The sequence below is a fragment of the Mastigoproctus giganteus genome, chromosome 9 (assembly GCF_048544385.1).
Source record: "Mastigoproctus giganteus isolate SK-2022 chromosome 9, ASM4854438v1, whole genome shotgun sequence".
NCBI lineage: Eukaryota > Metazoa > Arthropoda > Arachnida > Uropygi > Thelyphonidae > Mastigoproctus > Mastigoproctus giganteus.
This window is the reverse complement of record NC_143583.1, coordinates 106,339,622-106,367,531: the sequence shown is the minus strand read 5'-3', so window position 1 is coordinate 106,367,531 and position 27,910 is coordinate 106,339,622. Positions and strand designations below refer to the sequence as shown.

Genomic DNA, 27,910 nt, shown 5'->3' with positions numbered 1-27,910 from the left:
TGTTATTGTTTTCATTATTATGTTGTTATATTATAATAATGAAATCAGAAGCATTATATTGCTTCTGATTATGAACTTTGCACTCAGTGCTTCAGGATTATAAATTGAATTGTTCCTAAAAATGAAATATTTCAGCATAAAGAAAGAAGAATATCATTTAAAAGTTTCCAAAAACACTAACTTTGGGTTGCATTCATTGTGGTAAACTCACAATCACTGTGTAATTTAAGCACCTTATATTGGCTTGCATACAAAACCTTCTGCATTTTTATTATTTATTAAAATTATTTTTACAAAGTGTATGTTTGATTTGATGCATCTAGTCATCCAAGGATATAAAAAAGATGCGAGGTATATGAAGATATAAAATTAGTACACAAGAACTGGAAGTTGGTTGAGATATATGTGGAACACATCTCAACATTGTGAATGGCAGTTGTAGTTTTGGTCAATTATGTGATCTGGATAAATTATATAGTGTCATTTGGGTTGATACAGCAGGTAATGTAAGGGATACACCATATCCAGTATTTATCAAATGCATTCCTCCTCCTTTCTGTTGGACTACAGGAGGGTTTTAATTCTTGCCATCCCTATCAACAGTGCAACAAGTGACAGGTTTCTGCATCCGGATTTCTGACCTAAGGAAGAAGAAGAATACAGCTGAAGCTACAACCTGTTGATGTCCTGTTTCTTCACAGCAACTTAATAAAAATTGATGACATTAATTAAATTATAAATATATGTTATGAATGACGTATAAGAAAATTTGATTATTATTATTTTTTTTTTTTGGGTCTGGTTTTGTGTACAAACATTGTGGATTGGGTTTGGGTGCAGTTCCAGTTACTGCCGGTGTAAGTCTAATACAGTGGATCTGTGTGGGATTACAGGATGGGAATTGAACCTAGACTTCTCTAAATAAGTGACAAGTGGTGAAACCACTGTACTGTCATGCAGGATGGAGATTCCTGATTAGGAAGTATGTGACAAGGGATACCAAGTACAAGTTCCTCATTTAAAGAGGAAGTAATCAGGACAAATAATTAGAACAAATGCGATGAGAGGTATTTGAGGCAAAGTACATGCCTTGCAATAGTAATCCAAATTTGTTCTGGTGCACTTACAAACCAGCTTACAAAGTTTAATCAAAATGTTTGGTTGAATGTTACAAAAATTAATTTTATTCAATGATAAGTGTTTACATTGTAATAATCTGTTAATGGTCGTCAATATAATTCCCTTCTGCAACCACATGCACTTGTTCCATCATGCCTAGCACTGATCAAAACATTTTGGAAATCTTTTGTAAATGCTTTTAGGTGGTCGACCCTGTTCATTTGGATTTCTTGAATCAGTTCAGAAGTCTTCCTTTCACATCTTTCTTTAATTTTGGAAACAGCCAAAAGTTGCATAGTGCTAAATCAGGTGAATAACATGGATTCAGCTGATGGGAATTTTTGTCAGTCAAAAATTTAGTGTTCAAGCATTGTTCAGATTTTGTCATCTTCAGTTCAATTGACAAATAAGAAAACAGTGTTCACTCAAAGAAGCTTTCCACTAGATTAGCATGAAACAACAAATTAACTTGGTATGTGCATGCTCAAAAGATTTTGTTGCATGCTATGCAATCTTTTAGATACCACTGTGTATTCACAGTGGTATCTAAAAGATACCTGTGAATACACAGTGTTAACACAATGTTAACAAATTTTCAGAAAAGTTCTGTTTATCCTCATTTCTTGTTTCTTTACAAATGAGGTGTGCCAATTCCAAATAAGACCTAGAAATGATAAAGTAAATATGCAATAGTACCATATTAAATTTATTAACAAAGTTTAACTTCTATACAGAATAGAGTATTAATCTTTGCTACAAGTAAATAAGCTAAAAAAATGCAAATTAAAAAGTAGCAGCACTTGCAGATTAATCAAAAAAAAAAAAAATTTCTTTAAAAATGTGTTTGAACAATTTAGACTCATTTGTATATGCACACACAGTGTATAAAAGGAAAGTGACAATAAATTTATTTAAATGGTTTGTGGACCACTGCAATTTATAGCAGAATGAACCCAACAAGCTAACAAAACAGGAACTGGTAAAACCCTGAAGGTACAAGAAAAATAAAAATAAATAAAAGAAAAGTACTTAATGCTGAAAATCCCATGATTTCAATGTCTTCTTAAGCATCAACTGCAGTAAAGACAGCAACAAGTAAAGGCCTCTGTTTCTGACACGAAACAGTGAAGCCATTTTGAATTTTGAGCTAGTGGGAGGCCAGAAGGTAGTGGTAAGGGAAAGGAATATGTATATTTCATGGCTGACCCGATAGGGGCAGAAAAAGACAGGAAAAAAGAGGAGGAAATAACTTACTGGGAGTCGAGTCTGTATGCGGACTGTGGAGAGAGGGTAATGGACTGTCCGAGCCCACCTGTTTCCCTCTTTTTCTGAACTATATTCACTGTCCTACTACCCTATATTTTTATTTCTTGTGAGCCATTTATTTACTGAACCCAATATCGAGATGCTATTTTTCTACTATACCATACTTTTTTTTGCCTATACAACGTTTAGTGGCTATTTACCGCTACTTTGAAATTTTGTCATTTCTTTTCTATCCTGGGATGTACCACTTCATTTGTTTAATGCCAATTTTCTGATATACTCTCGTAATTTTAATTTTGTTTGACTTTCTGTCTCCATTTTCTAACACACAGGGTTGCCATGGTAAGCTATAAATATTTTGTATCAGCTATGAGTAATCTTTTCTGGCTTCACTTCACTGCAGTACAGAGACTCCACAGTCCGTATACTGGCTCGACTCCTGTTTCTTATCCCAGTAAGTTATTTCCTTCTTTTTCTGCCTCTGTGAGGTCAGCCATGAAATAATGTCACCTTTCCCTTACTTACCACTACCTTCTGTTACCACAAATTTCAATAGGGCTTCATTGTTTCAACTATGTGCTACATATATTTCATGTCAGAAACAGAGGCCTTACTTCTTGCTGTCTTTCCTATGGATTCAGCAGTTGACCATTGATGAAGACTGAAATTATCGAGTTTCCAGCAATAAGCACTTCTTTTATTTATTTTTGTTTTTCTTGTACCTTCCGGGTTTTTCCATAGTTTCAATTCCCATTTTGTTAGCTCATTACCTTTGCTCTTTCTCACTTTCTACCAACTTTGTGCGTGTGCACACACGTGTGCTAATGCGCCTATTGTCTTCATATCTATCCATCCACTTGCAACCAACAACTCAACTCCAAGTGGATAGATTTTCGTGAAATTTTATTTTTGGGCCTTTTAAAAATATTTGTTCAGCCATTCCAAATTTCATTAAAATTGTAAAAATATAAAAAAGCAATTATGAATTTCTTTTTTTATATACAAATTGTATGGAAAAAGGAAATAATAATTTAAAATTATTTATTTATTTTTTCTTTTTCTGTGATTATACAGTTGTAATTAAACTGAACGGCTAGTTTAGAGAACATAAGACTATAGTTTTAATAGGTGTTCTTTAAAGTTGTAATCTTAGTAATTGATTGATAAAGAGACAATTATATTTATTTTTAACTTCTATTAATCACAGAAAAAGAAAAAAAACTTAACATGCCTGAAATGTAACACACTTTGTACGTTAAATAACTTTTCTTTTTGTGGCTAATGTGATGATCATGAGCCAAGAACCAGATAGATTTTCACATCATAGCTTCATTCCATTTTCACTGAACAATCAATGGAGAAGGTACCCCTTCTCCATTGACTGTTTGGAATTTTTCCCCATGTAGTGGTGGAAGCAAAACTTTGTTTCTTTGAACCAAGGGATTGTTTACTTGTGTGTGCCAGGCTGCAACTCAATTCTGGTAGGAGGAGAAAGCAAGGGAACTTAGTGAAACCACCTTGCAAATCCAGAAGGAACCCCAGCATCTTGACTCCCACCCACCCCAATATTACATTTATACTGGCCATACTTGATCCTAACACATGCTTCACATTTCCATAGTCGTCTTTAATGTGAATAGGGCATATGTAACAAATTGATGGGCATCTGTTCCCATTGTGAAGCAACACAGCTTTCAAAATTTTCATAACCACAATTATAACAAAAAAAGAGTGGAGATAACTTACACCATCATTTGGAGAGTTGGACTCAAGGAGAGAAGAAAAAAAACTTCTATGACTGCCACAGGTTTTTGAATGTCATGGTAATACTATGCACTTACATAATGCATATAAGCGTCACAAGAGAATAAAACCTTTAATTGCTGCCAAAATATTGACACTGGAGAAAAACCAATGATGACACAGTTGGATTCAGCACCAAAATATATATATACAAGAAATAATTAAATGTAAACATCTTGAAATTGTAGTTACTGTTTAGAGTATGTATGTGAGATAATTAAGACAGTTATTTTGAAATTTCTATACACAATATATATTCAAGGATAGGCACAATAACTTTTCAACTTTCTACATTTTTAATATTAATTACTTATGCATTGTGGTTGCTTATACATCTTTTATTTATTGTTTTCAGTTTCTATTCCTTAGAATGGAGCTACCAGCTTCTAATACTTACAGAACACCATTTATAAATAATTCTTCAACAGATGATGATGATTCCACTGATTCAGATGACAATGAACTTTCTTGGAAACGAAAACCAACTAGATCCTCTGTCATGGAGATTGATTCCTCTGGAGATCAAGAGCCAGTTCTCTCAGTGGAGTCAAAAAAAAGAAAACTAAACAATGTATGGTCTGATGTCCTTCAGGAACAAAGTATAACAAATGAATTTGGACATTTTGATATGCTAAAAAAATCGATAGTTGGTCATGATAGAAGCTGTGAGTCTTATGATTATACACGAAAGTCATTAAATTCAAACTTTGTTGATAATTTAAATTCAGATAAAGTTAACAATGACATAAATAAGAAAATTAATTCCTTTCCTCCATCCTGTCATCGGAGAAGGTACTTTGGTGCAAATGATGAGATAGATAAAGTTGCCAGACGTATTATAAGGATACTGAATGAACCCAAAAAAAATTTAATGTGTAAGTATTATTTGTATCAGAAATCTCTTATCCCAAATATCTGTTTTAATATATACAGCTGTTTTGAGTGAAAGACACTGTGGTTTGTCATTCATTCACTTTTTTTTTTTTTTTTTTTTTTTTTCCATATGCAAAAGTTATTAAAGGGGTTTAGACTATTTGCCATTTGGACTTTTTCTTTTTTGTCATATTTGGGTGGAAAATTTTTTAATTTGATGTTAAAATGGAATAAGCATTTCCATTTAGATTTTACAATTTCTAAATTAAAATTTTGTTATCCTAAATGGTTACTTTTGGTAATTGCAGAACTCCATTTAAAAATATATGTATATAATATGTCAGCATATATTTGTTGAAATTTTTTTTTGCGGTTAATCCTTTTTATGTACTGTTCTTAAATATCTTACAAAAACAATTTATTTAGTTAGTTTTTCTCAACTTTGTAAACATTTTTGATAATCACTGGACTCCATTTTTAGAAAATTATTATTATGCAACAAATTTTTATTGAATTTTTTTTGTTCCAGTCACCTCTAAGTACTATAAAAGTAATGATATTATTATTATTATTTATTATTATTTTTTTAAAATAAATCAGTTATTTTTGGTAATCGCTGCATTTAATGTCTAGAAAATTATAACTTTACAGTGACTAGTTTTTTTATCAGTTTTGTTTTCCTTTACTGCTATTATAGAGTTTAAAAATAAAATCACTAGGAAACATATTTTGGACTACAATTTCTGCAGTGACTAAATCATTTAGGCCTCATCTCTCACAAGTGGTCATTGTAGTGTTTGTTGTTGTAGTAGTAGTAAGTTTTAGGTGCATTCAGCAACTTAAACTATATTGTGCATTATACAAAAACACACACCTGTACAGGTGTGTGTTTTTGGGCTGATTTGCATGTTGTGTAGGCTGAAAAACCCAGAATAACTTATGGGGAGGGGGGGGACCCTGTTTCTTCCTCCTGAGATTGGCCAAGTACAGTCTCGATTAAAGAGGACTTCCTCCAGTCGTAAATAGGGATCAAACCCAGACCTCTTCAAATGAATGACAAGTGGTGAAACTATTATACTCTATGGAGGACTGTGATGTTTTGTGTAATCCAGCAACTACTGGTATTTAATTATTGCTCATTCATAAGTTACTTCTCCTGAAATTATTTTACTGCTGTTTAACTTCACCTGTTCTGAGAGGTATTGAAAATCTGAAAAGCCAGAGTCTGATCAAGTCCAGGTGAATGTTCAGTCCATGTAGTGTGAGATAACTAATGGTAAAAGAAAGATGTGAGGATGTACACTGAAAGGACAGAATTCATGGGATACCTGATTCCTGGGCAACGCGACGCTATCACCCATCTCACTAGTAGACGAACCCACAGCTTTGCAGGTATACAAGTACACTGCATTCATATAGATGGTAATTCGATGTCAGTACAAATAAAATTCTGTACCACCTCTATCATGGAGGTGGTACAGAAATTTCACTATCCCCGTTCGACAATATCAAGAGTGTATTGGGAATACGCCATTTCTGGAATAACATCTCATCGTGGACAGCACTGCGGGCAGAGAAAGGTGGTGGATGAACGTGGCCATCGACATCTGTCTTGCATTGTTTCAGCCAACCCGGAGAGCGACAGTGGCACAAATCACTGCTGACTTCAACGAGGGAGGTGCCAGAAACGTCTCCACCAAAACCATCAGGCCATCATTAGCCACAATTGGTTATGGGAGCTGCCAACCCTCCAAAGTCCCATTGCTAACACCACGACATAGGACTCTACGCCTCAACTGGGCAAAAGAACATTGGCACTGGACCTTGGATGATTGGAGATGGGTCTCCTGGTCCGATGATCCCCGTTTCCAGTTATTTGAGCGGAAGGGAGGGTGTGTATCTGGCAGAAACTGCACGAAGCTATGCACCCGTCATGTCAACAAGAAACTGTTCAGGCAGGTAGACGGTCGGTAATGGTCTGGCGAGTGTTCAACTCACACATGTTGGGACCTCTGGTACACCTAGATGAATCTCTGAATGGTCGAGGTTACGTGTCCATCCTTACAGACCATCTGCATCTCTTCGTGGTCATCGTGCACTCACAGGACAATGGACTTCCAGCTGGACAGTGTGCCTCACCACAGAGCTGTGGTGACTAGAACAATGGTTCAAAGAGCATTGCACAGATTTTACCACTATGGAATGGCCTCCCCGTTCACCAGACGTGAACCCTGTGGAGCATTTCAGCCAATGTCACTTCAGCCAAGGATAAAGCTGACCTGCTAGCATCCCATTTTTCTTCCAGCTCATGTATTAATGACCTTGGTAAAACACCTCCCACCATTCCTAACACACTCCATTCAATGCCTCCTGTGGTCTTCCGGCAAAAGGATATCAGAAGGATTTTGATGAATCTTGATGCTACGAAAGCTCCAGGTCCTGATGGTATTTCTCCACTTGTTCTCAAAACCTGTGCTTCTGAACTTACTTGTTCAGAAGCACAGGTCTTTTTTTGCCCATCCAATTACCGTCCCATTGCAATTACTTCTACTCTTTCTAAAGTAATGGAGAAATCAATTAACCGCCAACTTTTAAACTACCTAGAAACCTTCCATCTGATCAACGATCGCCAGTATGGATTCCGTCAGTGTCGATCCACTGGTGATATTCTGGCTTATGTTACCCATTTATGGACTAATTCAATGGAAAGGTTCGGTGAAACACAAGTAGTTGCTCTTGACATCTCAAAGGCTTTTGATCATGTTTGGCATAAAGGTCTTCTAAACAAGCTTCCATCTTATGGTTTGCCAACTGTTTTTAGTAATTGGTTATCCAGTTTTCTCTCTGATCGCTCACTGAGGGTGATGGTAGATGGCTCTCTGTCTTCTAACTTCTCCACTAATGCCGGTGTCCCACAAGGTTCAGTTCTTTCTCCCACTCTTTTCCTCTTGTATATCAATGACCTTCTTCCATTGACTGGAAACCCTATCCATAGTTTTGCCGATGATAGCACATTGCATTCAACTTTCCATTTTGAGAAACCTTGTCCAGCTCAATCAGCTTCAAGTTCTCGAAAATCTGCTACCAGTTCCTTAAATGCCGATCTTCAGGTAATTCTCCAGTGGGGCAAAGACAACTTAGGTGATTTCAACCCTTCTAAAACTCATTCTTGTCTTATATCTCGCAAAAAGGATTCTTCTGCTCCTATGCTTATCTTTAGTGACACTCCGATTTCTAGGCAAAATGATATATCTCTTTTGGGGATTACCCTGACTTCTAATCTCTCTTGGCACAAGCGCATTACAAATATTGCTTCCTCTGAATCTAAAAAACTTGGTTTTCTCTTTCGCTCTCGGCGTTACTTTTCTTCCAAACAGCTGCTCACTCTGTATAAATCGCAAATCCGCCCTGCCATGGAATATTGTTCCCACATCTGGGGTGGTACCCCCAAAACCTCTCTCAGGCTTCTTGATTCCATTCAGAAGAGGGCAGTTTAATTAATGATTCATCTCTAACAGAGTCTTTCCACTCGCTTTCTCATAGACGCACTGTTTCTGCTGCATGCCTCTTCTACAGATACTTCCATGGGCACTGTTCTTCTGAATTGGCTTCTATAATTCCCGCTCTCTCTTTCAAAACAGTCCGAACACGTGCTGCCACCAGCCAACATCCATTTACTGTCCAACTTCAAACCCACAGAACCAACTTTTCATCTTCCTCATTTATTCATTCAACTGCCGTTTTCTGGAACAACCTTCCTTCATACGTATTTCCTGAAAATTACAATCTGCAGAAGTTCAAGTCCAATATCAACAAATATCTTCTTTCGTCTTCTCAACCTCCAACCCAAGCACGGTACTAAGTACTATAGGTTCTAATACCTCTCGTGTTTGGGGTTCTCATAAAAAAAAAATTTTTGGGATGCTGTGGAATGGTTCATTCGAGCTTTGGACCCTCCACCCAAGAATGGGATAGAAATATGGACAGCAATGCAGCAAGCATGAATGGAAATACCTGTGGAATGCTTTCGTGAACTAATGGACTCAGTGCATTGCTGTGTGACTGGCCTTTATCTGGATGAAAGGTGGGCCTACCTGTTACTAGATAGGTATCCCATGATTTCTGTCCACTCAGTGTATTACACAGGCTAAGCAATTTTTGAGTACAAAAAAAAAAATCTTGCAACTTCAATTAGCAAGTGCAGCATTATGCGTGACTTTGTTTTCCTCTTACAGATTGGAAGTTGTGGACATGCAGTATGCATAGTGGAAATAGTTTCTCGGGTCAGCTAGATTGCTGCTTTTTATTTCAACAAATTAGAGAAAGCACACAGTAGTCAACTGTCCTTGAAGTAATTCTCATCACGGATCTAAGCAGTATCAAAATATTAGCATTCAGAACCCATAGTAGGGAATGATCATAATCTCATAAAACCAAAGATTTTTTGGTTTTATGAGATTTCTTGAAACCAAGATTTCTTGAGCTATTAACTAGAGCCTCTACTATATGCTATTTGATATTAATATGTTATATGGGAAGTGTTCAAGAGATTTATTTTGGAGGCCATGATCACTTTCATTCCAGTTGAGAAATACCAAAAGAAATGATCCCAAAATGGGTGATAAAACAAAAGCGTAAGATAGGTAGGCTATTTCATGACAGTGCTTTATATGATAGCTGTGAGCAGATTGTAATAAAATGCTCATATACAGCCAGTTCCTAAAATATTGACAAATCCCTCCCATCCAGTTATCATCCCATTCCACTTATTTCTACCCTTTCTAAAGTAATAGAGAAATGAATTAACCACCAACTCTTAAACTATCTAGAAACCTTCCATCTGATCAACGATTGCCAGTATGGATTTCGTCAGCAACTATCCACTGGTGATATTCTGGCTTATGTTACTCATCTATCAACAAATTCAGTGGAAAAGTTTGAAACTCAAGCAGTTGCTCTTGATATTTCAAAAGCTTTTGATCATGTTTGGCATAAAGCTGTTCTGAATAAGCTTCCATCTCATGGTTAATGGCAACTCGTCATGAAGGTATTCACAATATGAGATGTAACTTAAACGATGCCGCTATTGCAAATTTGCTAATCTTTATTTAGCTGTGTATAAATGATGCAATTGCACTAAAATACACATAGTCTAATCTCATGGTTTGCTAACTGTTTTTTGTAATTGAGTATCCAGTTTTCTCTCTGATCGCTCACTGTGGGTGATGGTAAATGGCTCTCTGTCTTCTGACTTCTCCACTAGTGCTGGTGTTCCCCGAGGTTCAGTTCTTTCTCCCACCCTTATATTAACGACCTTCTTCCAGTGACCAGAAATCCTATCCATAGCTTTGTTGATGATAGCACATTGCATTCCTTCCACCTTCCAGTTTGAGAACTCTTGCCATGCACAAACAGCTTCAGCTTCTTGAATATCCACTACCAGTTCCTTAAATGCTGATCTCCAGGTAATTAACTCGAACTAGTTTTAGGATTGAAATCAACTAAGTTATCTTTGCCTCCAGTGGTGCAAAGGTAACTTAGTTTATTTCAATCCTAAAACTCAGTCCCGTCTTATCTTGCTAAAAGAATTCTGCTCCTATGCTTATCTGCTATGGCATTCTGATATATGACAAGATCATATATCTCTATTGGGGATTTCCCTGACTTCTAATCTCTCTTGGCATAAACACAAATATTACTATAATTCCCACTCTCTCTTCCAAAGCAGTCCAAACATGTGCTGCAATCAGACAACATCTTTTTACTGTTTTTGATGTATCAAATACACCAACTTCCCAGCCAGCCAGACAGTTAATGCAGTTTCAACAAACCCCTTGTATTGCATGACAAACAGCATTTTGATAATTAAAAGCCTAACATATTACTTAATACTGGATTATTTTAACATAGATATTTTTAACATTCCTACCAATATCAATTCTATGGATATGGAACTGATATCATTAGTAATTTCATGCTTTTAATGTAATTTGTTCAACTAACCTTCTTTTCAGATGACATAGTTAGAAAAATTGGTGCACAAAAATCACTTGAATTGCTACGCAAAACTGAAGAGATAGAATTTGAAGGTGGGATGATGACACTTGTAAGTGGAACAGTTTCTGTTTTCATTATTATTCATTGAAGTAATCATTAATTTTTATATTTGAATGCTTCAAATATATTATAATATATAACTATTTTTAATAATCTTTTTTTTTTTTATGAAAAAATGTTTGACACAAAGATTTAATAAAAGTTCACAATTTTTGATAGTATAAGAATATCAAATATAGTAAAGATCATAAGCACTATTGAAAGATCTAATTTTCCTGGTTGGTCATACTACTAGTAGGCATTATAAAAATTTAGTGTTGAGCGTTTTAAAAAATATATGCTCTTTAATGATTTAGGTCTTTTTCTCCCTCTAGTCAATTTCTTGACTAGAGGGCGACAATTGTCATTTTTGCCCGGCACTATTTACCAATTTGGTCAATCAATACAATAAAACATTAACCACGTATCGAAAAAAAACGACTACATTACTATGGCTCAGTTAAAGAAACTGAAGGCCAGAACATACAATATTCCTGCACTTTTCGGTCAGGTAAAGTTACACAAGACTAGATTTCCTGTTCAGCCTATTGTTTCCTACAGAAACTTGGCATTTTCATCCTTGGCCACATGTGTATAGCATTATAAAACCCTTTAGACAGGTGATACAATTTGGGATTAAGAACTATGATACATTATTTAATAACCTTAAGGATTGTAGCCTTGGCGACAATGACAATTTATTCTCACTAGGATGTTACCTCATTATGTATGAATGTAAACGTTGAATACACATTAGATATTATTTGGGATATGTTAAATAATAACTCAATACCGATTAATTATACGAAGCTTCTTATTAAGGAAATTTTTCACTTAATTAAACTGTTAGTTGTGGCCAACTATATCACCTTTCGAGACAAAGTATACAAACAAATTTTGGTTTGCCAATGGGATTGAGCCTGAGCGACTTAATATCGGAGATCTATCTCTCAACGATTTATCATATACATTTGACGCCATTTCAACCCCGTATTACATACTATGGGGGTATTTAGACGATGTTCTAGTTATTACTGATAGTGTTACTATACAAGACATTTTTACATTCGTTTAATAATATTCATTCTAGACTCAAATTTACATCAGATAGTGAGGATACAGATACAAAGTCATTAAATTTTCTAAATTTTACACTTACTCGGGACACGAATAAAATCCTATTTAACATCTAACGAAAACCTACAAACACCAGTATGCTTCTACATTATAACAGCTGTCACCCGTTCACCTACAAAAGATCAATTATCTTTAATCAATTTCTAAATGCCTATAAATATTCAACAACAGAATCGGCTTTGGGCTCAGAAATACAAATATTAATAGATTCTTAAACAGGTGTTATCCCTTTGCTACAGTAAACCGAATTAAGGTACAAGCTAAAGATAGGATACAAAATACTACAACCAACCAACAATAGTAATATCAAAAAATACTTTATTTCTGTCCCATATGTTGAACAGTGGCACAAACAGCTTAATAGATTCTTTAAAGATACCAAATTTAAAATTGTGGTCAGGCCAATACGGAAATTACACACTATACTGAACAATCGCTCAGTCCTTTCCTTGTTCGCAATACAAATTAATGACCTGGTATACATTTCTTCCGGTGATTGCGACTCGTCTTACCAAGGTTCGACGCGTTTTCCTTTGAATATTCGTGTTAATTAAAATGCAGCCTCAGTTCGTGCTTCTCGTTCAGCAGCGGGAATTAGCCTTTCACGGCGTTAACGAAAAACATACTTTTTTATTTAATGGGGCCAAAATACTTAGTGTCCAACTTAATTATACGCAACTATTAATTGCAGAAACTGTAGAAATTAAATTACACAAATTCTGTTAATGTTCGCCGGCCATATCTGATCTCCAATTCATGGGCTTTTATGCGCATGCACGAAGACAAATAATCCCTATTTAAGTTTCATGCTCACCCCTATTCGATAATTTTCATTCCTGTGATCACGACATACGGTTGAAAAGCATTGTCAACTTCAGGAAGAAATGTCATTTTGCAATTTTTTCGTTAAATTCTTTTAATTAATTTTCTTATTTTTAATTGTGTTAAATTGATTTTTAATTATTTTTACTCTAATGTAAGATTTTAGATTTTTTCGTTTTAATTTTTGGAGAGTATCATACGAAAGTGTTCTACGTACTATCAGTTATTAATATATTAGCATAGACTAATAATCAAATAGACCACGGAACACTTTATTTTGACGGACTTTGCGTAGAGAAGTATGCGTAGAGATAATGACACCTATAAAAAAGTAGCAATGTGGTGATCTAATGCCATTCATATGCGATTTAGCCTGGAGTACAGAGATTGAAGGAGAGGAGGAAGCAAACCAATATCATAACTAAACTCACTTCCTTGTATAAATTTTTTTTTTGATAATTATTAGTATTTCGAAATATTATTATTAAAATATGTGACCATGGATTGGTGGTTGAAAAAAGGAACTTTAAAACGAGAAGCAAAGTGCTTCTAGTAGTGCAACTGTGGTCAATGAAAACAAACACAATATTGTCACACTTACCACCACTTTGCTTATTGGAGGCTTGAAGTGGTGAAACCCATGTTTAGTCTCTAGAGCAAAGTTTCCGGCATCCCCCTCCTCTCTCCCCATACTTCTCCTTCAACCCATGCACGGTACTAAGTACTATAGGTTTTGATACCTTTCGTGTTTGGGGTTCTCATAAAAAAAAAAAAAAAAAAACTTCAAAGTGAGAATGAACAATCGCAGCCTTTTGTTCCCCAAAAATCCGAAGTGAAAAAACGGGAACCAACTAATAAAAGACCAAAACGAAAGTATGATGACAGTTATTTGAATTTCGACTTTACATGTGTTGAAAATAAAGATGCTCCTGATGCACAGTGCGTCAGTTCTTTGGCTCCTGCTAAACTTGTTTCATAAGTGTTCCTGAATATGTTGTGAGATGAAAAGTGTTCCGTGACTAAAAACGTTTGGGGAAACGCTGCCCTAGAGCATATATGAACTAAAATAAACAATCTTGTTTGAAATTAAGATAGTATTACCCTTTCTTCCATAAGGAGAAGACATTTAATTCCATAATAGCTTACAAAGGAAAGTGAAGTACTTACTGTCTTGAATATGTAGTCCAGAAAACAACTAGATGTTTTGGGGATTTCCTCGATACTATGGGGGGGGAGAGAGAGAGTCAGTATCTTTAATAAATTTAAGAAAAAGATAAGGACTTGACACTACTATGGTACTCCCCACTCATACAGTCCATGAAGAGCAGTGGCTCTTTACAACTACTTTTAGTCTCCTGCCACTTAAAGCATCCTTTTACCCATAGTAGTAACTTATCCCCACCACCACATGTATGTGATGTCAAATTTATTCTTTGCATCCATTTCTTTCATGATGACCTCATAGTAACAAATCAGAGTGGAATGATCTCCCTTTAACAAATCTGCACTGTGCCTTATAGCTTCACTCTTATCAAGATGATTTTACATTATTTCTCTAATTATTGACTTCATTATTTCTCTGGCACAGAAGAAAAACTTATCTACATGGTTATTTATTTAGCCGGCGCCTCTGTAGCCAGGTGGGCAGGAGCAGCAGTGCGTAGCACACGCTTCTTGATCAGACCGGGGTTCAAGCCCGTGACCACCAAATACGGAGGATGCGGAAAGGTCAGGGAATGACCACCGCATATCCCCGGAGCAATATGGCCTTAGTTGTTAATGCTCCTAAAAAAAACCAAATAACATAACATAATAATAACATTTATTTAGCCCTTTGAACCATCCTTGCGGAGAGGAGATATTTTGCAAATCTCCATTTTGTAGGGACTTTCCTCAATCCAGAGATGCTCTAGGTATTATTACAGTGAAAGGTTTCTCTACCTCTTTTGCTGCTTCTTTTAATATAATTGGATAGCTTCCATCAGCTGCAGGTGTTGTTTACTTTTAGCTGTGGCAGTTTCTCCTCCAGTTTCCTTTCAGTTATAAAATCATTTAACTTCCAATCAAAAAGAGAGAGACATCTAGTAACTCCATCTCTGAAAAGTTCATGTGTGAACGTAGAAGCAAAATATTTATTTAGTTTTGTCAGCAGGCTGTACAAGATCATCAATGGTTATGCCATTTATATCCAGTGGACCAATGTGATTCATCCCTTTCCTTCTAATGTTAACTAAGCAAAGAATTCTTTGCTACTTTTTGATGTACTCTTAGCCAAAGATTTCTTATCTGCCTTAGCATACCTAACCTCCTTAGTTAGTAACTTCATTGCAGATTAATTTATTACTACTGTAGGATTAAGAACAGTATCTCTTAGTTGGCAGCAAAAACTTAGTAGCTTCTATGCCTAACTGGACACTCTTTTTGTTCAATTTTTAAAAAATGTCTGAGCCTATTATAAAAATACTTTTGTGAAAACAAGATACCTTCACTTTCCCTTGACAATAGTTATTTCCTTGAGTAAATGGCATATCAATACACTATGATTGTGTATTGATATGCCATTAGTGGTTTCTTTACTTGGAGATTATTAATACATGATGAATAATTGCCAATAATCAGATATTACCTTTCTTAACATGTTGATGCAAAAAGCAGTATTCTAGAAAATCCAGAAATATGATAGAAGGAACGCTATTACAACAAAAATGCAACAAAATAATGTTACAATTACAATTATACTATGCAATGTGCAATTCTGATACCTCTACCAAGGTACTCAAGTATTCAAAATAAAACCAGAAATGTTCTCCTACTTGAGCAAGTTGCCATCTATGAGAGTACATAATTAGAAATTTAAAATCCTTCATTGCAAGACATTCTGATCTGCTAACCCATTCTATTTGTCTGTATAGTCATTTATTATACTTGTTATAGTCATCTGGCTTGTAGCATACTGTTGCTGTACTCTCTCCCTTTTGTTTTCCCAGTGCTTATGTCACACCAGACTGTGTGCTTCCTAACAAAGCATAACTTCTGCCCCCCCCCCCTTTCATGTATGTCTTTTCTGTATACATTGTACTTGGCATATTCAGATTCTGTGTCTCCGTATCAGAGTTAGCATTTGTTGAATTAACCAGTATTTCGAATTTACTAAATTTATTTGCTATACCACTAGCATTAGTGTTTAAGCAAGTAACTGTGTGTCCACTTGCATTTTTAGTAGCTTCATTTATCATTCTAATGCAGTTGTTTAAAACAACCTTCCTTCACATATTTCCTGAAAATTACAATCTACAGAAATTCAAGTCTAATGTTTACAACCTTCATCCCATACTCAGTACTATAGGTTCTATAATCTTTTATGTTTGGGGTTGCCATAAAAAGAGAACTCAGCTAATATAATTGTTAGTCCCATGTAGACCCCCCCCACCAGCCTTGTAACCCTTCTCTGTCCACTTCCCAGGCTACTGTGTGTGTGTGTTGGTGTCCCAGTAGAAGAAATGCAAGTATCAGTTCCACTTCTCCTTATGCTTATCATTAACTGTTAATCAGGGGGTGGTGGAGGGGGATGGTTCAGAGCAATATGGCCTTAGTTGCTAATGCTCCTAAAAGGGGGGGGGGGGGGTAATATAACCACACTCAAAAATTAGCAGTTTTCTGAATCACTTAACTTGCCTTGAATAGCATCAACAGATATTCTTTCTTTCCTTTTATTCAAGGGTATCTCATCTCTGTAAAAATAGTCTCTTAACAGGCACAGGCCATGCTGTGAAAAATTTTACACAACCTCTCCAGAGCCAAATTGAATCAAATATCTGTTAAAGTCCCATTATCTATACTTAACACCGGATAGCTGGTGACTTCTGCTTGGGTCTCTCTCTCTCTCTCTCTCTCTCTCAGTTTTTGTAATGGTAACATGAGCTGCTGTTGAGGATGGCAATTTCCAACCACATTACTCCTCCCCCCCCCCTCAATAACTTTTGATGCACACCAATGTTTGTGGGAAAGCAGTTAATCTAGTGTTGCATAATGTTAATCACAAAGTTCAGTATAACTTGATTTCAGCAGTACAACACAGTTCTGGAATGAATACTTGGCAATTATCCAAATTTCCTAAAAGGGCTGTTTGGAAGGTGTCAAGTAATGAATGTTTACATCTGTACAATTTGCAACGAACTTGAAAAGGCAGATTATGAGCTGCAAGCAAACTTTTTTCTGTTGAGTACCTGTTAATACTGTTGTGTGCAGGTACACTTTGTTTACTGATGAAGTGGCATTTACTTTGCTTGAAATAAAGTGAATGATACCCATAATGAGCATTTGTGTGCTGGCAACAATTTTCATGCAACAGTTGAAATCAATTTGCAATACTGGTTTTTCAGTATAGTATGGAGTTGTGGGGAAGCAGCCTAGTTTTTTGGAAGATGAGTTGCTAGGCCTTTTGGAGGATGTCCTTTATTGACATGAAAATGTTATTTATTTCCATTTGTGATGGAAGCCCAATACATTTTTTCCTGACAACTTTCTAATTATATGAACTTTCACTATCCTAACTGGTTGGATTGATTGAGAAGATCCTTGTCCTGTTAAATCTTCAGACCGTAACTGCTTAGAGTAGGAACTGGTAACCATTTCCACCATGTTATCCACCATATAATGTTAAAACAGTGTATTGTTAATAAGTTAATTTCTTATTTTATATAAGAAAGTAATTTAGGAAGACTCAAGGTATACTGACAGGAGAACAACAACATTGTACAGTCAGATCTCTCTTTAATGAACTTCCATATAGCAAATTTTTCTATTTAGCGAAATTTTTTGATTTCCCCCTGGTCATTATATCGAAAACAATTTTCGTATAACAAAGAAAATTTCCATATAATGAACTAATTTCGAGAAACTTGGGTATGCATTGTTCGCACCTCTGGCTTTTAGGCAATAGAGCTGATGCTGTAGAAAGCACGAGTTAATAGCTAAAAAGATTAAGATTTAATCCCTTTAGCTTTTAAGAGCTAAAGGAATTAATTCTTAAGAGCTAAAACTTTCCATAATTTACTGTTGCCTGTAAAACCTCTACTGTACCAAGAAGTCATGCTGGCAACTGATATCTGCTATCTCTGATTCCACAACCATTGGCAAAGGTTAAGGCATATTCGTGTAGATTGGGGTGTTAGCCATGTATCAGCCATTCTGAAAAACTGTGTTTCGATTCTCAAACTGTTTGAGGAAATGGATCCCAGTCAGAAGCATGCGAAATTATGCCTGTATGCTTATTATATTGATTATTACATGTAGATGAAGTTTTTGAGTGGGTGAAGTTGATTCGAGACCAAAACATGCTGATATTGGGGCTGCTAATATAAAAGAAAAGGCTTTGGAGTAAGCATCTTTTCTGGGGCATAAAACATCCCAAGCCAGTTCTGGTTGGCTGGACACATTTAAAAAGTGCAGTGGTTTACTCAAAAAAAGTTTTTTCTGGTGAAAGTGGGGTTGTAATCGAAGAAGACTGTACCCATTGGAGAGAAACAGTGAAAAAAAATTATGGAGGACTACGAGCTCAGACACATGTTCAACATTGATGAAACGGGTATTTTTTTAAATGTTTGCCGAACAAGACACTGACTTTTAAAAGTGATAAACGTCTAGGTGGTAAAATAGTAAGGAGGGAATTAGTCTTGGTCAGTGCAAATATGGCTAGTAATGAAAAACTGAAGCTTTTGGTAATAGGCAAAAGTAAACAATTCCAATGTTTCAAAGGAGTAAAGTCGTTAAGAGTTGAATTACAACAAAAAAGCTTAATGACAAGTGAAATTTTTGAACAGTGGATTTTAAATTTTGATAGAAAGATGACAAAAGAAAATGGAAAAATCGCACTGATTGTCGACAACTTCCCTGCCCACCTTCACTCAGTAATTTAGAGACTTACATGTGTGAGGCTTGTTTTCTTCCCTCCGAATACCTCATCTAAACTGCAACCAATGGACCAAGGTATTATCAAGAATTTTAAAATGCACTACCGAAGACGCATACTGAAAAAAAATTATACTGAGGGTCTAAACTAACCAACCTGTAAATTCTATTATAGATTTGTGGATGTGCATATCAGAGTTGGCGAAAGTGTGGAGTCAAGATGTGACGGAAACACTGATTAAGAATTGTTTTGCAAAAGCAGGTTTTGCTAAAATGCCAAAACAGTGATGAGAGGGATAAACCACTAGAAGATATTGAGCAATCTTGGGAAGAACTCCAAGCGAAAGGTTTGATCAGTGGAGGAATTGTTCTTGACGAATTTTTAGCAGTTGATAATGATGTCATAGTAGCTGAATAGCCGAGTTACTTCAACATTTTCGAGAGTATTCAAAGAACTAGTGACAACATCAGCAATGACTTGGACTAAAATGAGGGCAAAATTAAACCTACCAAACATCAATGTTGGCAGCATTTGAAACTGTGTTGAAGCTTTCAATGTGAAGAAAATGTGCCAGAAAATATATTTGAGTGTTTAACATTTTTATGAACAATGTACAGTAAAATCCAGTGTACAACAAAAAATAACCAAATATTTTACGAAATAATTCTTAAAAGCGTACTAATATATTGTGCATTATCATGTATGTAGTTATTTCTTAATATGTATGTATTAATAAATTAATTGTTTAAAATGTTAGAAAATTTATTCATTCCCACTTATTTCTGATTTATATTTCCCATCTTTTATTATATTTCTGAATGTTGACAGTATTTTTCATTGATGAAAAGGTCATATTTCTCTATAACGAAATTTCTGTTTAATGAATTTTTTTCAAGCGAACGGTCGATTTCATTATATAGAGGTCTGACTGTATTTGAATGCATATGATATGATATTGTATTTACAACTGATCTACACACTAATAATTTTTAAAAAGAAATTTTCTTTTGAAAAGTGTGCATCTTATTTGGGTGCATGTGCTATTTGTTGTATATTTTATGTTCTTATTTCTTGTTCCTTGTTGTGTTGCATTTGAATCTGTGTATTGTCATGGATAGACACAGTCCATTGTTAACTGAGCACCATTATGTGGCTGCTATAATAGTGAACTTCTTAATATTTTTTTTCCTACATGTCTTTTCTAGAGTACAAATGGGGGGGGGGGGAAGAACATATATAAAATGTGGTTTGAAAATCTATATTAATAAAAATTTAGCATTCTTCACTTAAACTTTGAAGAAGGGAGGAAGAACATATATAAAATGTGGTTTGAAAATCTATATTAATAAAAATTTAGCATTCTAGACTTAAACTTTGAAGTGTTTTTCAGCTTCATCTCTGTAACAGTGTATGGAAAGTGTTAATTGTGAATCTAATGGTGCTGTAGTTCCTCTTTTCCTTTAATTTATAGACTTACAGATCAACATAATCTAACTTAAATTTGTAGAAAAAATTGAAATAGTGTTTGTAGCATAGAAAAATAATATCACTGCAATCTTTGTTATAACTCAATGTTGTTTTACTTTTTTTAAATTTTTTTTCCCCTTACTATTGAAGATGGAGTATTTCAGCTGTTAGAAAATTATAATAAATGAATTGTGTTAAATCACAACATTCAGGTAATGTGTATTTGCATATGTTAATATTTACAGAATGTTGAGTGTTTTGTTTTAAATAAAATTGGGCCTTAAACATGTTTTATATAATACTTTGGCATTTTAAGCACACATTCCACTTGAGATATTGTTTTGAACATCTTAGACTGTTAAATAAAATGTTTGAGACCTAATACATTTAATTTTTTGAGATCAAGAGCAGATTTTTTTGGATCTATCTTTAAAATATTATTTTTTGCTAGAATAAATCTAGACGACGAACTCCAGGCGGGGTATACATACAACTTCTGAAGAATGATCCTGATATTAATCAGAAAGACCTGGAGGAAATTTTTAATACAGAAAGGAAACAAAAAGAGAAAGAAAGGAAATCACTGAGGAAAAGGAAAAAGAAACTGTTCTGTAAGAAAGATAATGCATCAGGTATGGTAATTTTCTCTTACTATATTGACATGCAAAACATAATACAGTATATGTGCATATTTTTGTTTTCTGTAATTTAGATTTTGGGTTTTTTTTTTTTTTTTTTTTTTTTTTTTTTTAATAAAGGAGAAAACTTCAGAGAAAGAAAAAGAAAACTATGGTTATTTTAAGACAACGTAAGAATAACTTTTTCATCCTCCACACTTTTAAATAATGCTCTTCCCAAGATCAGTGTCATTCTGATCACACCAACAATGATGGTGACACGCATGCACATGCGCACACACACATACACACTGTATTCAAAATTTGCCATATTTGGAATTTTTTACATCTATGGGAAGTCTTGGATTTAGTATTAGGTGAAAAATTATCTGAGGAAGCAAGCTTATACAGCATTAGTTTAAAAAAAAAAAAAAAACCATCCCATATCACCTGACCAATCCCCTCATAATTTGTCTAATCCTTCCAGATTATTCCAATAATCATCCACTCTGAAAGAAAATTTCTACAAATCTGTCTTACAACCATCCTTCCTCAGTTTAAATTTAAGCCCCCTCCCCATATGTTTGTTGTCTGAGCAAGAGTAAGGATTCCATCAACATTTAGCTTACTCAATCTGTTGACCACGTCAGTTAGGTTTCCCTGCAGGTGCCTAATTTTCAGATGCTGCAAGCCGACCAGGCTAGCCAGGTGAGTAAAGTGCCTGCCTGGCAACCCAAAGGTCGCGGGTTCGAATCCTGCCTCGGGCTTGGATCAAAGTACTGCAAAAACCTTGGGAGGTGCACTATGGCCACAGAAGCCGATAGGCGCCTCCGTAGCCAGGTGGGAAGGAGCAGCAGTGCGTAGCACACGCTTCTTGATTAGACCGGGGTTCGAACCCATCACCACCAAATACGAAGGATGCGGAAAGGTCACGAAATGACCACCGCATATCCCAGAGCAATATGGCCTTAGTTGCTAATGCTCCTAAAAATCAAATAACAAACAAACAAACAGAAGCCGATGCGCCAACAACTACCACAAAAAAAAAAAAAAAAAAAAAAAAAAAAAAGATGCTGCAGTTTGCAGAACTTAGTAAGCATGCCCTTTTGTTCCTCTCACTAATCTTCATTTCTACTACCTTGGGTGTGGTACCACACATTTGGTATGTTATTCTAGGATTACTGCTGCCCATGTGTAGTACCTTGCATTTGTCAATATTAAACTTAAATAGCCACTTCTCGGTCCATCTGCCTTATTTTTCCAGATCTTGTTGCAGTAGCATACTCTGATCACTGTTGTTAACCACCCTGTTAATCTTTGTATTATCTGCATACTTTTTACATTAAGCCTGATAGGTCATCATCAGTATCATTAATAAATACTGAAGCAAGCAATGGCCTCAGCACTAAACTATAGTGGCCTCCACTAATAACATTAGTCTAAGAAGGAAAGTGCTCACTGATAACTGCTCTGTTTGTACAAACAGTCTTATGTGGAACAGTATTAAAACCTTTTCTGAAATCTAAGTATAAGATGTCAGATTTATTTATTATTATTATTTTTTTAATCCAGTTCCTCTGTTACTGCACCAGAGTATCCAATTAGATTTGTCAGACAGCATTGCCCTTTAATATTTGCACATCTCCAATCCATAGTGAACTATCCTGAATCCAAGAATGCTCTCATAATTATGACTAAACGTTTTCTTACCTCTTTTGTTGCCTTTCTTAATATAACTGGATAGATCTCATTTGCCCCAGGTGCCTTATTTACTTTTAGTTTCAACAATTTCCCTTCCACTCTTTTCTCAGTCGGTCATCACAAAATTATTTGGGTGACTCATAGAATTTGTTATACTTCTGGCATCTCCGTCCCTAAAAAATTCCTCACATTGGAATATAGATGCAGAATGTCTATTCAGTCTGTTGGCAACCTGAAAAGGATCATCAACATTTACCATTCATATGTGGTGGACCAATGTGAGTCATCCCTTTCCTTCTAATGTTAACATAAGTAAAGAAAACCATGTTACTATTCTTTGTTAGGCGCCTCCGTAGCCAGGTGGGAAGGAGCAGCAGTGCGTAGCACACGCTTCTTGATTAGACCGGGGTTCGAGCCTGTCACCACCAAATACGGAGTTTGCGGAAAGGTCAGGGAATGACCACCGCATATCCCCGGAGCAATATGGCCTTAGTTGCTAATGCTCCTAAAAAAAAAAACCAAATAACAATAACAACTATTCTTTGTTAGAGACTTCTTGTAATCTGCCTTAACTTGTCTGATCATCCCCTCTCTTTGTGACTCGATTGCAGCAACCAGTTTATATTTACTAGGTTTCTGTATCTTCTGATAATTTATATGCATCCCATGTATTTTCTTTGTCTGTCACCGATCTCATCAGTTCATCTGACATCCATTTAGGTTTGAGTCTTGAGCAGTATCTGTATATGGCTATACAGGCAACCCCCGTATAACGAGGTACTTATATAACACGGTTAGAGATTTTCGGTAAACCTAGCATAACAGGGTATTTTTGAGCTTTTGTGCAGGGAAAACCCTGCTATTATGTTGGATGTAATTTTTCAACATTTCCACTCTTTTTTACGTTCTGTTGAATCTGTTGAACTTGTGCTTGTTGAACTTAAGGAAAGATCTGGATTTCAAAGTTTCATTACTATTGAATAGTGCACCAGGCCATCCAAATGTTGAAATTATGTTCCTACCATCACAGTTGTACTAGGCTAATACAACTTCTTTCAATCAGCCATTAGATCAAAGCATTATATATCCACATTTAAAATTCATTGCATCAGAAAATCGTTATATTGGATTTTGGAAAAAATTGATTCCAAATGTATTGAAGTAATGGGGGCATGCAAACATTTCTCAATTGTGGACTCTATCAGAATCATAGCTTTATTGCTGAAAGAAGTAAAACTGTAAATGGCTGAGTGTTGGAAAAATGTATGGCCAGAGTTGATTCATTCAGAAAATATGGCCGAACTGGCAGAAAACAGAATCGGTGCGATATTAGAACTTTCTACGTCAGTAAGCAGGGGAAGGTTGTGATGATATGAATACTGAAGCCCTCGTGGATAGCACAGTTAGTAGAATTGCCCTCCTCCCAACCAGGTGGAAAAGACCTGAGTTTGAATCCTGTCAATGATGGGAGAAGTTTTTATGGGTCTTTTCACAACGTGGCTAACTTTGGTGAGGGTAGCATGGTTTTTTCTCCCGGAAACGCAGGTTTTTCGTTTGGCAAAACAGAAAATCGACTACAGAACACATGCAATTTATAGACAATATACACAGAGTTACATGGCCTTAGTTGCTGATGCTCCAAAAATATATAAAAAGATATGATTACTGAAGACCTTCAAGAATTACTGGTAGAAAAAGAGGTTAATGAAATGGATTTGGTGGAAATGGCATCAGAGGTAAACCAAATCAATTCAGAGGATGGTAGTGCAGATGAAAATTCTAAACTTCCAAATTTTACCCTAAAAAGCATACAGGAAGGCATAAAGTTAGCCAAGCAATTAGAATCTTATTTTTTGAATGAGATTCTTGAATGAAATGAGCTCCAAGTTCAAAGGGGAGCTTCAAAAATGTTTAGTTCCATACGAAGAAATTCACAACGATTTATCAAGCAAAATCAAAGAAACCAAGATTACTGATTTTTTAAAGAAAGCAGAAGATGCACGAAATCTAGAATGGTGTATTTTTTGTTCTGTTAACATTTTGTTAACGAAATAGTGTATTTTTGTTAGCTTTTGGAACGTAACCCCCCTTTTTATACTTTTTCTTAGTCCGCATAACACAGTTTCACACAACACGGGCGCCTCCGTAGCTAGGTGGGAAGGAGCAGCAGTGCATAGCACACGCTTCTTGATTAGACTGGGGTTCGAGCCCATCACCACCAAATACGGAGGATGCGGAAAGGTCACCGCATGTTCCCGGAGCAATATGGCCTTAGTTGTTAATGCTCCTAAAAACCAAATAACAAACAAACAATCACACAACACGACATTATATAGGAACCTAATTACCGTGTTATACGAGGATTACCTGTACTTAAATCTTTTACAGAGCATTTCTAAAATGCAGATAAGTGTGGATGAGGTCAACATTCATTCAGTGTTGAGAATGCACGTAATCTTATAATGCGGTTCGCTTTACGCTGATTCGCTGTAACGCTGTTCTTATATTATAACCTGTATCTGACTATAACACTTTCTCAGATCACTATAACGCTCTTTTACAGATTGCATTTTTGGCATATTTAACGAAATTGTTTCATCTGATGGAGTCAATAGCTTGAAAATGAATAGCAAAACAGCATTAAAAAGTTTCCCATGCCGACTTGAGAAATTTTTCCACCCTCAGTGGTTTTCTCGCACGCTAATTTAATTGCAGTATAGTGACTTGTTACATAGTTCCGAGATCAACTTTTTAAAAAATGATCAAGTATATTGCTTGTAATATTTGTGTTATATGCATTTATCCGATGTCTAGTCATAACTCAGTACAGTATTAGACATTGTGCGTAACGGACAGTTTACTTGAACATTGTATCGTAATGAATGCAACCAACGCAGTTACATTTTCGAAAAGTTAATAATGGCCGATAAGAATGAAAAAGCAACAACGTCTGGGCGTAGTATGAAGACTATAAATGTAAGAAAAGGGCTGAATTTGAAAATTAAATTAGACGTTTTTAAGCGAATTGATTTCGGTCAACGACAAGCGGATGTGTGCCATAATTTAGGACTTGCAAGTTTAACTGTAAGAACAATTATAAAAAAAATAAAGAATTAATTTTAGCAGCAGGAAAGATAGCTGTTCCACTACAAGCAACTAGGGCTAGGCCGGCTATTAAGATTGAAATGGAAAGACTAACTAATTTTATTGAAGATAATATCCAATGCAGAATTCAGTTAAGTTAAATATTATTTAAAAAAAAAAAGAAAAGAAAAAGAAAGAGAGAGATTATCCAATATGATGATCTGAAGAAAACTCACCTAAAAAAGAAAAAAAAAAGTGGAACCATTTAAAACTGGTAAGGGCTGGTTGAATAGATTTAAAATCTAGGGAGAAGCTGCAAGTGCAGATCAAGGAGCCGAAACTTTCAAAAAAGAACTTGCTAAAATTATTGAAGAGGGGTATTATGTGTTATACTTCTCAACAACTTTATAACATAGATGAAGCAGGACTTTTGTGGAAACGAATGCCTAAAAGAAGTTTCATATTGAAAGAAGAAAAAAATATGCCAAGTTTCAAAGCGGCGAAGGATCGGGTGACTTTATTGTTGGGTGGTAATGCTGCGGGGGGATTTAAAATTAATACCCCCTTTTAGTTTATTTAGAAGAGGGCCAAAGTTCAACCCAAAATCGACACATTTTTCATGATTAAATTCATGATTTTAATTGGAATTTTAAGTTTAATTTTGATACGCAAGTAGTTACCACATAATTATATACATATGTAATGCAGAATATTTTATATGTACAAATATTTGAATATTAAATATTTTGACTGACATTTGTGCATCTTTTTACTACCGTTTATTATTGATTAGGAAATATCCTATGGCACTGACCGCAACTTACAAATACATATGTTACCTTATGGGAAAGCGGTGCTCGCTTAGTGCAGATTCACTTAGGGCTCTGTTTTTCCGGAACGAATTATCGGCGTTAAGCGGGGGTCACCTGTAATTGTTTTCTAAATAAGGTGATTGAAATAGAACTGTTTTAGTAGAGTTGCTAAATGTTGCTGAGGTCATAATTTAATTGCAAATCCAACTTTATTTTCTGTGCATTTCCTTTAGTCACTATAGGTTTTGTTTTAAACTCTGTAGCTGTGTAAATTATATTGTGAATAGTAGTGACCTGCTTTTATCTGTTGCTAACTGTTTCTTTGGCTCAAAGAGGACCAGCAAAGATTTTTCTTAAACCTTCTGCAGCAGCCCTTTTTTCTCCTGGCAGAATGATTCTAGACAGAAAATGTACTGATTGATATTTAAAAGCAGTAATATTGTATGATGATGTTATGCATACATCCATTTGCATAAGAAAAATCTCAGGCGGTTTGATTCACTCAAATTGGCTAATGACATGGTTTGTTAGAGGACAATTGTGATAGTGAGCTGATCAACCAATTAAATAATAAATTTTTATGTGGTAGGACACTGTGTATTTCACATATGTCTTAGTATAACTAAAGTGATTATATTAAAATTGATGGTTAATTAATTGAAATAATTATTTTTTAGAAGCCATGGAGCTAGTCATTGATATGTTGCCTATCGCTCAGGCAGATATTAAACCAGAAAATACCATACTTCCAGTTAACCAGCAAGATAATGAAGAGCTTGAAGAAGGAGAGGTAAAAGATTAGTTGGTTGTTTAATTTTCATGTTGCAGTAAATATCAATGAACTTTTAGCACCAAATATGCAAGTATAAGAGTTTGGTGTGTGCTTGAATTATCAGTTCCATTGACTTTTGTATCCTTCATTTTTTTCCCCTTTCATCTTTAAGAAGTCTGAGGCATTTTTTATTTTGTATGTGAATATAGATATTTATAAATAGTTATATGAAAGAATTTTTTTTTCTGAAAAATAAACAGCAAAACTAAAATTTTAATGCATTACTGTCATGCATTTCAGAGGTATCCAGTAATTTATAGGGAAAAAACACATACAGTGGAATTAATCTTAAATTACTGCACATGCATAAAATTATACTGTACACTTTGTTTTATTTAAAAATGAGCATTAGTTCTATTGCCATAGAATT

General features: G+C 35.3%; 1 protein-coding gene across 1 annotated transcript in view; it reads left to right on the top strand.

Moving 5' to 3' along the window:
* The window catches only part of Phax (phosphorylated adaptor for RNA export), an 83,639-nt gene extending 55,982 nt beyond the window's left edge, over positions 1 to 27,657 (top strand). Inside the window, exons 2-5 of the mRNA XM_090381268.1 lie at positions 4,544 to 5,063; positions 11,076 to 11,167; positions 20,946 to 21,126; positions 27,386 to 27,657. Coding sequence (XP_090237394.1) covers positions 4,559 to 5,063; positions 11,076 to 11,167; positions 20,946 to 21,126; positions 27,386 to 27,510 — 903 coding nt within the window. The 5' untranslated portion in view covers positions 4,544 to 4,558 and the 3' untranslated portion in view covers positions 27,511 to 27,657. The remainder of the gene's footprint in view (positions 1 to 4,543; positions 5,064 to 11,075; positions 11,168 to 20,945; positions 21,127 to 27,385) is intronic.
* The last annotated feature ends 253 nt before the right edge of the window (positions 27,658 to 27,910 follow it).